General features: G+C 37.1%; 1 protein-coding gene across 8 annotated transcripts in view; it reads right to left on the bottom strand.

Moving 5' to 3' along the window:
• VPS54 (VPS54 subunit of GARP complex) overlaps positions 1-13,544 on the bottom strand; it is a 140,712-nt gene that overhangs the window by 58,086 nt on the left and 69,082 nt on the right. For all 8 annotated transcript variants that reach the window (XM_087863440.1, XM_087863441.1, XM_087863439.1 and 5 more), the window contains exons 21-22: positions 5,497-5,604; positions 3,024-3,118 (exon numbers count right to left, since the gene is read on the bottom strand). In XM_087863440.1, coding sequence (XP_087719566.1) covers positions 3,024-3,118; positions 5,497-5,604 — 203 coding nt within the window. The remainder of the gene's footprint in view (positions 1-3,023; positions 3,119-5,496; positions 5,605-13,544) is intronic.

Raw genomic sequence — 13,544 nt, forward strand, 5'->3', positions numbered from 1 at the left:
GAATCAGAAGCACCCTCAATGTACTACAGACCAATTTATAAATGCCGTTGGACTTATGTACTTAATGCTTCACCTTTTATTACATGGCAGAATTTAATAAGGACCATATTTTTCATTTAAAATTCACCTAATTCGGGTACTTTAAAAAGATTTGAAATTACACTTGTGATACGTTATATGGTCAGTTAAGTACACTGAAACTGATAGCAACAGCTCAAAAAAGAACAAAGCCTTTCTAAGGCAAGGTCCTCATATTAAAAACTAAGCATAAAATTAGCATAAATCTCCACTTAAAAATATTTCCAGAGTTATATCAAAGTTGAAAATTGTTTGACATAAAAGCAGATATATAAACAATAAAGGATTAGTTTGACTAGGGCATATGCAAAAATCTAAAATCAACAAGAAAAATAATACCCAAGAGAAAGATGGGCCAAGAAAGTGAACAGGAAAAGTCAGATGAGAATACCTGAATGACTGATAAATATATGAAAAGATGACAAACAGGAAATGCAAATCAAAACAAGATACCACTGGCAACCATTTAAAAATCTAACAGCAAATGTTGACAACATGGTACAGCCACTTTGGAGAATATTCTGGCAATACCTAGTAGAGTGAAAAATGTACATATGCTCTGATCAACTTGTATATATATATATATACCCCAAAGAAATGGTCACACCATTAGACATGTATATAGATCTTCACTGTGGCATAGTTGTGATGGAAAAAAGTAAGGACCTACAAGTCTATCATTTGGAGAAATGGCTATATTAAATATGGTTGATTCATGTGGGAGAATAAAAAGCAGTCAAAAAATGGGCAATTCCTACATATCAAATAAACCAGTTAACAATGCTGAGTAGAAAAAAGCAGCATATGTAAAATATACAAGTAAATTAAGTTTATAACTACCTACTTTTTTTAAGATGCAGAGATAATATGAAGGACTTAAAGAATACAAGCCAAATTTACTAAAAATACTGACTATGGGTTGGGGAAAAGAGAATGGGACAGGAGATGGGGTCAAGGGATACTTCAGTTTCATTTGGAATGCTGTTTTCTTTCTTTTTTTTTTTTTAAGATTTTATTTATTAGAGAGAGCATGAGCATGGGAGAGGGGCAGAGGGAGTGGGAGAAGCAGACTCCCTGCTGAACAGGGAGCCTGATGCGGAACTCGATCCCAGCACCCTGGGATCACAATCTTAGGCAGATGCTTAACCAACTGAGCCCCTCGTTTTTTTTTTAACATTTTTTCAAGCGAAAATTACAAATGTTAATGATCAATTCTAAGCAGCAATACAAATATTATTCTCTATATGTCTGTATCTTAAAAATGTCTTAGAGAAAAAGAAAATCTCATCAAAAAACACAGGGTTTGGAGAGAAGGAGGGGTAGGGAGTAACTTCAGGCTTAATGGGTAGAGGATTTTCTCTTGGGTTTTTGTTGTCTTTTTTTTAAGTGCTGATCCTATTTTATCACCTGGACAAACTGGTGTTCCTGAATGCAGGAAATACTACTACATTGTTAACTGTAAAATGGTTAATTTCATGTTATGTCATTTTCATCTTGGAAAAAAAAGGTACATTTTTAGAGCCATCTCAGGAACAAAAATTTAAGCAGGTAGTTTGCTATGTCTTTGGCTAGAGTCTAGAGGTTAATTTTCAGGGAATTCCATCTTTAAAGGGATCACTCAGAGGCATGAACTGACTTACACGGAATTAGTGTCTTTAAAAGTGACAGTGAAGATCTCTAAGGTGGTACAACCCCCAAATAGCTATATTAACAAAGAAAATAATAGGTAATGAGTTAGCTTGGATACTTCAAAACTATTGGTCAGAAAAACCAACCAATCAACCATTCAACCCACCCACCCACCCACCCAGATTTAGCTTTGGGAATAAAAGTAGAAAGTTATGAGTGAAGTGGGGCTTAGTTTTTAAAAAACCGTTTCTGAGAGGTATTTGGTGTTCATAAACTGTCCTTGAACTTTTCTGTGCCTTTGAAATTTTTGAAAATAACAACTCTTAAAAAAAGAAAGAGAAGACCCAGGTAATAATCAAGGGAGAGAAGCAGATTTTTGCATCAAAAAATTCAGTATGGCCAACAGATTCAGCAGTCTGAAGCTTTCAAATATTTCTTGCAAAATTAACTCAGTGTACTTATTTTATTGGACAGGGCCAATTTCTGACACCAAAATACATTTTTTCATTTGTTCCTGTAAGTTTGAAATTTAAGCCTGAAACTTAACAGGGAATAAAATATTTTATTCCTCAAAAATCCATGGAACAGCTAACACTAAGGAAATCCTATTAAGGTGTAGCTTCATGATCGGTGCTTTTCCATTTTTGTATCATCTTTTCCCCACAACTTTATCTATGTTGTTCCTCACAAAAATCTTGTGACGGTACTTTTTACCATCATCCCTATTTTCAAATCTAAGAAAATAAAAGCAGAAAGAATAAGCGATTTTCCTAAAGTCACACAGCTAGTAAGTAGCAGAACTTAACCCAAGTTTTCTGATTCTAAATTGTTTTCTCTTATATAATTACACTATTTCACCAATAATACATATAATTTGTTCAACAGCTTACAATAAAACGGACATATACACTTACACTTTATTTTTTGTGACCCTATGAAAGAGTTAAAGCAAATTTTATCCTTCTCATTTTATAAATAAGGTGGAAGTTAATTCTCATGGTCCACAGCTACAAAGTAGGACTTTGAGTCCTGTCTGCACAGAGAGAGACTACTGGGTAACATGAGGTGCTACTGACCCACGCTGCCTCCATACAGACTTGTAAGTTAAGTAATTGACCATTTATAAAACACTTTAATGTAGACAGATGACAGGCAGATACAGATATCCTTTCCACAGGGAAAAAAGGCAAAAAGTTGCTGATTTTACCACTGTGGGGGTCCGATATGATTATAGTGGAAAAGGACAGCATAATGAATAAAAACCAATCAAGCAATCCAGTATGCAAGCACATTGTAAAAATATGTTGAAAACATACCCATTTTGAGGTCCTCCATCATTTATCACATTTAAATGAGATAACTGCTTTTTCAAGTGGAGTTTATAACTTGCATTAATTCTTAAAAATAACATCTGGAAAAGAAAGAAAATGGTTTCTTAAAGCTCTACTGAAATAGAAGACACAAGCATCTGAGTTATCAGTATCAAATCAGTATTATTTGGAGAAAGTATTTTTAAAACATATTTGCTTTGGCATATACTTTTAATAAACTCCTCTGAGGTATTTAGTTGCTATTTTAGTATAATTTTTCTACATTTTTGGATAAAAGCTCTTTTTCCCTTTAGTGATATGACTTATAACTGGCTTTCTGCCCCATAGAAGTCCTCTGGGATATATAAAGGGGCTCGACCATGACCGGCAAAAAGAAATGGGAAATTCTGCAATATATTAAATATGAACTTGATAGGAAAAAAAAAAAGTCACGATGGCAAAGACAGGCAAAGATACTTTGATCCTTCTAAACTGCTAAACTAATAGCAAGTATCTGATTGCTCCTGCATGCAGCTGTTTGATGCAATGGCCCAAAACTTCTGTGGGAAATACCTGACCTGAAACTATATATATTTAATCTTTGAAAACAATTTTGTGGAGTAACATGTATTTTCTATGGGGAAAAATATATATAAAGTCATCTATGGAAGTTTTGTGGAACTACTAAGTATTCAAGTGACAATACTGACATAAAATCTCATTCTTGCCCAGCTTTGACAAGAGTTCCCTTTAAATTATGATGCAGATAAAAACACATGGACTACCGGTAGGAACAGCTCCCAGACCTGGCCATAATTAGAACTCCGATGACAAATCCACAAGGTCAGAATGTCAGAGGTGGGAGATCTTACACTTGCAATAAGGATGGCTTGACTAGGAAGAAAAAAGAGACCCAGTGGGTGCTCCATATCCTATAGTTCCTTCTCAATTCTCAGTGAGCCTCAAAGGAGTCGGATGATATTTAATCATGAGTTCGGAATGACTAATGAAAACTTAGGGAAGCATGAAGAAAAACAGTAATAGCTACTGTAGGATGGAAGCCTGAGGTGGTATGGGAAAGGAGACCAGCAGGAGGAGTAGGCAAGAGACACTAAGAAAGCTACCTTTTGCTCCCAAATACCACTTCCATGTACTCAACCAATTAGAGGCAAACCCAAATAACAAACTAGTCCGAATAGCAGAAATCCCAGTGAAAATTCATCAGTCATAAACTAGGCTTGTATTCTAACACTGTATCATTCTACAACTAGGCTTGAATGAGATAACTTGGTATAGACGCAACAACCTAAGGCAGGTAAAGAAGATTGGAAAAAAAGAAACACTGGGATCTTTCTTTAAAGCACCAGGAGAGGGGAACCAAGCAAGTGGGGGGCGGGGTAGGAATGTCGGTGAACAGTGAAAACTCTGTGATAACACTCATGTAGGGGAAGACGGTCAGGACAAAGGGTGGATACTTCATAGATGAAAGGCGCCAAAGACTACCCACTTTGCTATTTTCCTGGTTTATGCCTATTACCAATCACTTATGCTGACCTAACGAATATTAATGAAGTATATTGACTGAGTTACTTTATGTGTCACCTCATTAATTCCATCACTAAATCCTCCACTATCCCATTTGGATTATAATATGAGCAACATATTTTACTGCTGATAAATGCCAACTCTGGTTTTCAAACTGATAATGTAATGAATGATGTAAGCAGAATCTGGCATCTCTGATACTCAATGGACAAATGAAAAATATGGTTTTTACAACTGCGGACATATAGCAGAGGCCTGTTGGAGCTAGGGGCACTTCGAAATCTGAAATTTTTATTCATGTTCCACAGGTCAATATAACAGCTAAAAAAAATAATTCTACTGGAATATGAACTAGGCTTAACTGTACCAAAAGTATGTAAAAACACTCCAATTCTGGGGCACCTGGGTGGCTCAGTCGTTAAGTGTCTGCCTTTGGCTCAGGGCGTGATCCCAGGGTTCTGGGATCGAGCCCCACATTGGGCTCCCTGCTCCACTGGGAGCCTGCTTCTCCCTCTCCCACTCCCCCTGCTTGTGTTCCCTCTCTAGCTGTCTCCGTCAAATAAATAAAATCTTAAAAAAAAAAAAAACACCACTCCAATTCTGCATGCAGATGTTATAGATAAAAAAGTAGTGTTAGGAAGATCGGCAGGAGAAGAAAGGAAAGAAGAAAGGGGGGGTAAACAGAAGGGGGAATGAAGCATGAGAGACTATGGACTCTGAGAAACAAACTGAGGGCTTCAGAGGGGAGGGGAGTGGGGGAATGGGATAGACCGGTGATGGGTAGTAAGGAGGGCACGTATTGCATGGTGCACTGGGTGTTATATGCAAGTAATGAATCATGGAATTTACATCAAAAACTAGGGATGTACTGTATGGTGACTAACATAATGTAATAAAAAATTATTATGAAAAAGTGTTAGGAATTACTACTCACTTGTGTTTGTTCTTCTGGAAGAAGATCAAATATAGCTTCATGCATTTTTGCCATTTGCTTACAAATATTCCTGAAACAGGCAGAAGGAACGGGAGCTTTCACCTCATACTGGCAGGGAAAAATAGTAAGAATTATGTTCATGTCTAGATTGTTTATTGTCCCCACTGTTCCCTTAGACATATGTTTTTGGCCCTTACATGCCTAACTCTGATAGAGTTGGAGCTTACATTTCAACTATGATCTGTGTTACTCATGCAAATCTCAAGACCTTTTCATTAAATATCCTAATCTACTTTGAGAAATCCAGCAGAATTTAGTGGCTAAGAACACAGGCTGCTTCCCTTAAGACAGACTGGGTTCAAATCCCAGCCCTTCAGATTCTTAGCTATGTGACATTGGGCAAGTTACGTCATTTCTCTGTATCTCAAAGGGCCTGCTGTGAGGACTTAAAAAGATGGCTCACAAGAACACAAAACAGTGCTTGATACAAAGTAAGTACACAAAAAATGTTAGCTACCAATCTGGCTCCATATACAACGATGAATCTTTAAAGTAGGCCCTCCAAATTAATATTATTTTTTAAACATGATTTTCAGAATGTGTCAACATGATCATATCAAGTCAATAGGACCACGGTAGAATTAAAATTTTTTTTCTTTTGTAGGTATGCCAATGTAGTAGTCATATTTATCCTAACTATGGTAAAGAAAGCCTTTTTCAGCAATGACCTATACTGAAAATTTAAACTTAGGTAAATTCATTTTAAGTATCCTTATATTTGGAACAATATACCGGTGTCACTCAGATAACCATCTCTGGCCCACATTTTATCATTCACAAATTATATACTATTTTTATTTATAAGACAAATCTGGCATTAAATAATTTTATTTATAAGACAATCTGACATTAAATAATTTAATGTACTAATCTTGTATAGTTCATTAAAATGATGAGTTCCAATATGCTGCTCTTAGCAGAAACATGCAGAAGTCACCATGTGACTGGGACCAAAATAAGCAAAGCTGTGACCACCTAAGGTTTTACCCTTCTTCAGCCTAGAAATATATAAAATATCCCCTTATCTTTTTTGTTAATAACAGCTTTAAGATATGATTCGCACACCATAAAATTCACCCTTTTAAAGTGTTCAATTAACTGGTTTTTAATAAACTCATAGTTATACAACCATCACCATTAACTTCTGAACATTTTCATCACCCCAAAAGAAACCCATTACTGTTAGCAGTCACTACCCGTGCCCCCCTCCCCTCAGCTCCTGGCAACCACTAATCTCCATAAAGGTTACCATACAATATGTGGCTTTTTGTGACTGGCTTCTTTCACTTAGCAGAATGCTTTCAAGACTCATCCATGTTGTTAACATATATCGGTACTTCATCCTTTTTAGGGCTGCGTGATATTCTATTGTACAAATATACCATAATGTATCCAATCATCAACTGATGGACATTTGGGTTCTTTCTACTTTTTGGCTATTATGAATAATAACTCTGTGAACATTCATGTACTGGCTTTTGTGTGGACAAATATTTTCAATTCTTTTGGGTGTACACCTAAAAGTGGAATTACTGGGTCATATGGTAACTTCAATCTTTTGAGAAAATGCCAAAATTTTTTCCAAAGTAGCAATATCATTTTACAGTCCTACTCAGCAGTGTATGAGGGTTCCAATTTCTCCATATCCTCTACCAACGCTTGTTATTGTCTGCCTTTTTTATTTAGACATCCGAGTCGGTATGAAGTAGTTACCTCATTGTGGGTAACATCCCCATATCTTAAATACCACCCTGTACTGGGATGAACAGTACCCCCCCTCAAAAAAAATCATGTTCACTTAGAACCTTGTAAGGTCATACCAGATTAGAGTGGGCCCTAAATCCACTGACTGGTGTCTCTATAAAAGAAAGGAGAGAAAGGAGAAGGAAATTTAGACATAGAGACACAAAAGGAAAATGGCCAAATGAAGACAGAGGCAGAAATCGGAATGACACATCTACAAGCCCAAGAATGCCAGCAATTGACAGCAAGCACCAGAAGCTAGGAAAAAGCAGGGAAAGACTCTTTGCTAGAGCCTTCAAAGGGAGCATGGCTGACAACACTCTGATTTAGGACTTCTGCCTCCAGAATTACGAGAGAACACATGTCTGTGATTTTAAAGCCACTCAGTCTTTGGTAATTTGTTACGGCAGCTCTAGGTAACTAGCACACCCTCAGAACCTTCCTTCACCCCTGCCTTCCCTAAAGATACTATATTTTCTTACCTTCACCATCATATTTCTTCAGTCACTAAAACTTGATAGTGGGCTTTATTCTCAACCCTTAAAATTAGGTTCTTGCCACTACCCACACCACCTTCCTCCACTAATAACAATCTTCTGAAATTTCTTTCTGCAAAAATCACTAAAGACATCCTAACTTCCAAATTTAGTAACTTTCCTAGTTCTCCTTTATTCCTCTACAATGTTTACACACCTTCACACTTAAAACACGGTCCTCGATCCTCATGTAATGCAGTGCTCTCCTGATTCCTCCCTTCCTAACCTTCCTCTTCTTCTGTATCCTGTCTTCTAAGTGCAAAGCTTCTTCAGTCTTAATCCCCCTATCATCCCTTCTTTCTCTCTTATCTCATTCGATCTAACAACTTCTAATATATCTCTAGTCCTGAACCACTTTGTTAAATTTAAGTCACACATCTCCTAAATGTTCCATACCATAACTGAGTTTACCATGAACTTCCTCAAACCTGCTCCTCCTTCCTGTTTCCATTACTATTGCTGGTATTACCATCCTCCTGCTTACACAGACTGGAAATCTCCAACTCAGTTTTTATTCCTCCTTCTCCTTGGTTCCTTGTATTGAATCGGTGACCAAGTGCCATCAAATGTACTTTCAGATTATTTTGCACATTGGTGCTCTAGGTCAGAGTTTCTCAATCTCTACAGTACTGACATTTTGGCCTATCTCATTCTTTGTTGTGAGGGCTATCCTGTGGATTACAGGATGTTCAGCAGAATTCTTGATCTCTACTAATCATCCCACTTCCCAAACTGTGATAACCAAAACTGTTCCCAACACTTCTGAATGTCCTCAGGGGACAAAACTGTCTCAGTTGGCAAACACTGCCCTAGGTGAGATCTTTAATACTTCTCCCCCCAAAAAATGTACTCACGTTTTAATGAGTCCAGATGTAAGGTCAACAAACATTTAATGAAACTGCCTGGTACACAGTAAGCTCTCGATACATATTTTCTTAGATGTGTGTATACATGTACATATATGTGTGCATATATGTACACAGGTATATAGGTGTATGAGTGTGTGTATGTACGTATGTGAATGTATATGACTGAATTAATGTGTCAGATATTATGCTAGCTGGAGTGTACAAAGATGAATCAGAGACCGAGAGCTCTGGGGAGCTGACAGCCCAAAAGCTGGTTGGTATTCCAGAAAGTGGACACTGCATGCTCCAAGAACACAAGTGAAGACATTTAGGCCATAGCAAAGATGGCTTCCCGAGCAGCGTACCTGGGCTGCTGGGTCTTCTAATGAAAAAAATTAAGTATTCCAAACAGAGGACATGCCATATCACCTCAAATCCATTCTACCTACTAACTGATAAATCCTAATAAAGTGCAATTCTAATCATGTGATTTGTTAGTTGAAAACTTCTGGGTTCTAACTCTGTTTAAAATACAGAAAGCTGTAAGAGAATATTCTCTTACCCTCACCACAAGAAAAAAACTGTAATAATTTACAAAATCGTAACTTTTCTTGAACCCATCAGAGAACAGAGGTCCCAAGAACCAAAGGAACTAATTCCAAGCCCCACTGAAGAGAGATGGGACACAGGAACTGTCTCACTTTGGCAGAGTATAGGAAGAAGAGGTGACCACCACAGAAACAAACAGGAAGAAAACAACTAACATTTTAACAAATTCCCAAGGGCCAAATATAGACTAGTATATGTTTACAATAAATGAGAATGCTGGCCACAAGGGGAGTTTGCACTCACTCACAAGTTCTTCTCCATGGTCTCCAAAAGGTACTCACAAGCAACACTGGGGTCAGAACTGGATACCACAGAATCACTCTCACAGATAAGCAGGAGGCAAGTGGCCGCCACTAGAGAAAAGCAACAAGTGTTGCCTACTTCCCTGCACCCTCCTCTCATACAGAGCAAAAGCCTAAAGCCATGGGAAAAGGGCACCAAATTCTGTCATCCCCAGGGCGGTGAGGAACAGAAACAAAAAATACCTTTAAGCCCAGGATCAAAAACCAATCAATGCAGAGGTTGGTTACCACTGGAGGAGGGGTGGGAACACTGAGAAGGCTTCACATTCAAGGACTTACATTACCTGATTCCAAGACTTATAATAATGCTACAGTAGTTAAGACATTAAGACATGGTACGGGTGTAAGACAGACTTACAGATCAATGGAACAGAATAGAGAGTCCGAAAATAGACCTACAGGAAAACAGACAATTGATTTTCAACAAAGCTGCCAATGAAGAAGGGACAGTCTTTTCAACAAAAGGTGCTGGAACTATCCAGTAAAAAGAACACTGACTCATACTTTGCACTATATACAATACAAAAATCAACTAGAAATGGATCACAGATATACATATAAAAACTGAAACAATAAACCTTTCAGAAGAAAACACTGGGAATTATCTTTAACCTGGATATACAAAAATTTCTTAGGACACAAGAAGCATGAACAATTAAAAAAATGATAAACTGGAATTCATCAAAATATAAAACTGCTGAAAAGGTAAGTGACAGACTGGGAGAAAATACTTACGAAACACATATTTGATAAAGTACTTGCATGTAGAATATACAAAGAACTCTTACAACCCAATAACTCAATTTTTAAAAATTAGCAAAGTCTGAACAAGCTACCAAAGAAAAGACGTGGGTGGAAACTAATACATGAAAAGATACTCAACATATAAGTTATTATGTAAACTAAAACCGCAATGAGATATCACTCCATACAGACCTACTAGAGTACTAACATTAAAAAACAAACAGACATACAACAGAAAGTGCTGGTGAGGATGAAGAGCCCCTAGAACTCTCATATATCACAAGTAGGTAAAAAACGGTATACTCACTTCAGAAAAAAATCTGGCCATTTTTTATAAAGATATCATAAAGTTTTACATTTCTATACAACCATCAACCTATTCCAAGGTATTTACACAAAAGAAATGGAACATGTGCCCACATATAGATGTGCACGTGAATGTTCATAGCAGCACTGTTGATAATAGCCAAAGACTGGAGACACCCAAAGGTCTCCCCACTGATAAATGGATGAATAAACAAATAGTGATACATCCACAGAATGGATACTACTCTATAATAAAACGGAACAAACTACTAACACACACTATGAGTTTCAAAAGCATTATACTAAATGAAAGGAGCCTGGGACAAGATGCTACATTCTGGGGGCACCTGGGTGGCTCAGTCGTTAAGCATCTGCCTTCGGCTCAGGGCATGATCCTGGCGTTCTGGGATCGAGCCCTACATCAGGCTTCTCCGCTGGGAGCCTGCTTCTCCCTCTCCCACCCCCCCCTGCTTGTGTTCCCTCTCTCGCTGGCTGTCTCTCTGTCAAATAAATAAATAAAATCTTTAAAAAAAAAAAAAAGCTACATTCTGTATAATTCCATTTAAAGGACATTCTGGAAAAGGCAAGACTACACAGGAGAAGATCAGATCAGTGGTTGTCGAGGTTTGGGATGTGGGGAGAGAGAACTGACTGCAAAAGTGCTCAAGAGAATGTTTAACAGCGACAGAACTGTTCTATATCTTGATTGTGGTAGTTCTACTACCACACATGTTAAAGTTATCACACTATGTATTTAGAAAGGGTAAAGTTTACTGAATATAAGTCATACCTCCATAAGCCTGACTTAAACTGGTTGGCTTTCCACTGGTAGCGAAAACTCTTCACTGTCTTTCCAACATATCTCCCATTCCTCAGTTCACATACCCTAATACATTAGCTAAATGGAATAACTCATCTTTGTTATTATTAACAACAGCAAAAGCATTAGCAGTCAACATTTACTGGAAACTTGCTATAGTCAGACATATGACGCAAGAAAAGCAGTCCACATAAATAGTATCTCGTTAATCCTCACTACAACCTTATAAGGCTCTATTATTCTCCCCATTGAAAGAAAGAAACTGAGGCTTAAGAAGATTAATTTGCCCAAGGTGCTTCAATGGCTAATCTGGGACAATCATGAACTTAGGTCTACCTGACTTCAAAACCCTGACACTAATCTTCCTCCTTTATGATTCCTTCCTACGTGTTGTTACCTCAAAGCATCTCTTCACCTCAACTTCATTTGCCCTAACCATGCCTATCTTTAAAAGCAAAACTTACATGCATGCCTCATCCATAAAATTTTCCAGCTCTCCCTCCTCAGCTGGTAACAGGCTCTTCCAAAGCATTAAAATTAGCTCTAACAGCATGAAATTGATTCCTTACTTATGGTTCTTTACATACTCTACCTTCTGTTGTAATTATCGATATACTTTTCTTATTAGATATTTTACTATTTGAGAGACAACAGTGAAGACGTATCTCAGTTACCTAACACAATTTAACTTCCTGAATGAATGAATGAATGAATGATGGCTGGGGCATTAGCCAATAGCATAATTAGATGTTAATGTTTCATTCTATCCAAGCAATGGTACTATTACTTATTAGCTTTTTAGAATCAGCCTATATTACTGTGTTATCCTTCTTTCTCCAAATTAAATTTTCAGATAAAATTAAGGGGTTAACCCAAATCAAACACTGTCTGCTATCTTGGGATGAATAAAAACAGAGCTAAACTCCTGGGCAACCCATGAAAGCAACTAGGGCAGGGAGTGGCAAACAGAGACTTTCTCCAAATTAAATTTTCAGATAAAATTAAGGGGTTAACCCAAATCAAACACTGTCTGCTATCTTGGGATGAATAAAAACAGAGCTAAACTCCTGGGCAACCCATGAAAGCAACTAGGGCAGGGAGTGGCAAACAGAGACTTAACAGGGAGAATGTAATAGGTCAAGGTAACAGAAGTCCTCACTAGGGGTATAGTAGTGAAAATACTAAGTTGCAAAAGACTAGGCACATTCTTGACATTAAAAATAACTGGGAGGAGGAGATTTAAAGTTTATAAAAAACTTAAGACACACAATAACTAAATGCAGTGCAGTACATAAACCACGTAGAAACCTTTGTTCAAACAGGTTATTGAAAAAAGACATTTTGGGACGATTGATAAATTTTAAATGGGAATAAATATTAGATGATATTAAGGAATTGTTAGGTGTGATATGGTAGCATGAATATATAAGAAAGTTATCAGTTTTTAGAAATATATAACTGAATTATTCAGGGGTGAAATATCATAATGCCTCACATTTATTATAAAATATTTTATGGGGCAACAGGGTGGCTCAGTAGGTTAGGCATCCAACTCTTGATTTGGGCTCAGGTCATGATCTTGGGGTTGTGAGATCAAGCCCTGCATCCAGCTCCATGCACAGTGGGGAGTCTGCTTTAGATTCTCTCCCTCTGCCGCTCCTCCTGCCCTGCCCTTCTCTCTCTCAATAAATCTTTTAAAAAAATAAGTATTTTAGCAAAAAAAGCAAAATGTGACTTCCAAATATAGGTGATAAATATATGGAAAACTCATTAAATAATTCTTTTTCTTTACCAAAAAAATAAAATAAAATAAATAGTCACAGGAAAAACTCTAACCACAGTCCCAATTCTTGGTAAAAACAAACAAAACAAAACAAAAAACAACAATAAATCAGGGATTTAAGAGTACTGGCACTTTTTTGGTTTTGCTTCATTATATTCCACAGCTTATTACTAGTTCCACTATTTAACATTTACCTTATGCTACACTGTTAGGTGTTTACAGCCCTCTGCCTTGTTAGATGGTAAGATTTTCTTAAAAAATTAATTTTCTCCAAGTTTTTATTTAAATTCCACTAGT

The sequence above is a fragment of the Ursus americanus genome, chromosome 7, assembly GCF_024610735.1.
Source record: "Ursus americanus isolate L20-20 chromosome 7, mUrsAme1.1.p, whole genome shotgun sequence".
Classification (NCBI taxonomy): domain Eukaryota; kingdom Metazoa; phylum Chordata; class Mammalia; order Carnivora; family Ursidae; genus Ursus; species Ursus americanus.